General features: G+C 72.6%; 1 protein-coding gene across 1 annotated transcript; it reads right to left on the reverse strand.

The window, feature by feature from the left end:
• Positions 1 to 897: 897 nt before the first annotated feature.
• Positions 898 to 1,592, reverse strand: EMIHUDRAFT_256056 (hypothetical protein; the record flags this gene model as incomplete). Its single annotated transcript, XM_005769355.1, has 2 exons — positions 898 to 993; positions 1,110 to 1,592. Coding segments are annotated over 2 exons (579 nt in total), but the record flags the coding sequence as incomplete, so codon positions are not given.
• Between the last annotated feature and the right edge of the window lie 166 nt (positions 1,593 to 1,758).

Consider the following 1,758-nt stretch of genomic DNA (forward strand, 5'->3'; position numbering starts at 1 on the left):
TCAGCCGAGATGAGCGAGATGCCGAGATTAAGTCCGAGATAAGCGGTGAGATTCGGCAAGGCTAGGTGAGAATTAGGTCAGCCGAGGTCAGGCCAAGATCAGACCTCCGCCCAGATCCGCCCAGATCCGCCCAGATCCGCCCAGATCCGCCGAGATTGTCCGAGATTGTCCGAGATTTGTCCGAGATTGACCGAGATCGACCGAGGTCGAGATAAAATGATGTAACTTTGGTTTTTTCTCGCAGGTGCCGCCTCCTGCCCTCTGCCCGTCGCTCGTCGAGGCTGCTGCGGCGGCGACGCGCGCAGTGAGCGAGATTTGGCCGAGAGTGGCCGAGATTACAGAGCCTGCGGCGCCGGCTCGTGCACATTCGAAGCCGTCGGCGTCTGGCCCGCGCCGCACGAGTCTGCACTCCTGCGTGCCGCGCGTCGCCACCGCCCACTCCACCCGCGCGCTGGGCAGCACAGCGGCGGCCGTGTGCCCCTCCATGCGGGGCGACCGCCGCTGTGCTGCTACCTGGTCCGTGCTCTCTGTGCATATACTGAACGTAGGCGAGCCTCGCGCGGAGGGCCGCGGCGGCGAGGGTGGAGAGAGAAGGGAAGGCGCCCGCCGCCGGCGCGTCGGTGCCTACTGCGCGTCGGAGGAGTTGGACCGGCCATTGAGAGAGACCCCCCCTCCTCCCGTGAACGTCTCGTTCGAGTCGCCCTCTCGGACTTGTGGGGTGCGGGGGCGCGGGACCCGCACCGCCAACCGGGGGGATGGAAGGGAGGTGAGAGGGGGAGTGCGCCGCCCCCTGGCCGCTCATCCTGGGAGCTCCGGGCGGCCGGATCGAAGGCTCGCCGTTGTTGGGCGAGCCTTGGCGGGCTAGACCGAGATCGTCCGTGCGGGGGCGCCCTCTCTCTAGGCTCGGGTCGTCTCCTCCGCGGCGCCTTGTCGCCGAGCGCCGGCGTCCGCCTCGCAGGCAGGCGGCGAGGGCGGCGCGCTGGGCGGCGGCTCCTACGGCCGCGACGCGAGAGCGGCTCTCAGTAGGGAGGGCGACGGAAGGGGCTCGCGCCGCGGTGCGACTCGATCACCTCCGCCGCGGCGGCGGCGGTAGCGGCGGCGGCGACCACTCGCTCGCGCGCCGCCCGCATGGCCCAGGCGACGACCGTCAGGAGCGTGCGAGGCACGGGCCGGTCGCCATTCGCGTCGGCCGGTGGCGCGACCGCCCCGGCGCGGAGGGCCACGACGAGCGCGAGGACGGCGCGGCGCACGTCGCCAAGGAGCTGCGCCCGCTCCGGCCGCGGCGGCGGGTCGGGAATCGGCGCGGCGTAAATGATGAGCCAGACCCAGACCTTGATCTCGGGGTTGGACAGGCCGGCCTCGCGGGCAGCCTCGCGCAGGCCGGCGGCATCGAGGAACCTCTTCGAGCTTTGCATGTCGCGCGAGGCGAGCTTCTCCAGGTTGGGGAGGCCGACGGCCAGCGGCGAGCCCGCCTGCTGCGGCTCGGTCAAGGCATAGCCGGAGAGGGCGTTGAGCAGGCTGTCGGCGTCCGGCGAGGCGAGCAGCTCCTGCCACCCGGGCACTGGCACCGGCGCCGGTGGCCCGGCGGTCGTCTCGAGCACCCTAAAGGTCACGCCGCCGTCGCCCGTGCCACCGCCACCGCCGCCGTCGCCGCCGTCGCCGCCGCCGCCGTCGCCGCCGCCGCCGTCGCCGCCGTCGCCGCCGTCGCCGTCGCCGCCGTCGCCGCCGTCGCCGTCGGCGCCGTCGCTGTCGGACCCG

The sequence above is a fragment of the Emiliania huxleyi genome (genome assembly GCF_000372725.1).
Source record: "Emiliania huxleyi CCMP1516 unplaced genomic scaffold EMIHUscaffold_4262, whole genome shotgun sequence".
Classification (NCBI taxonomy): Eukaryota; Haptophyta; order Isochrysidales; family Noelaerhabdaceae; genus Emiliania; species Emiliania huxleyi.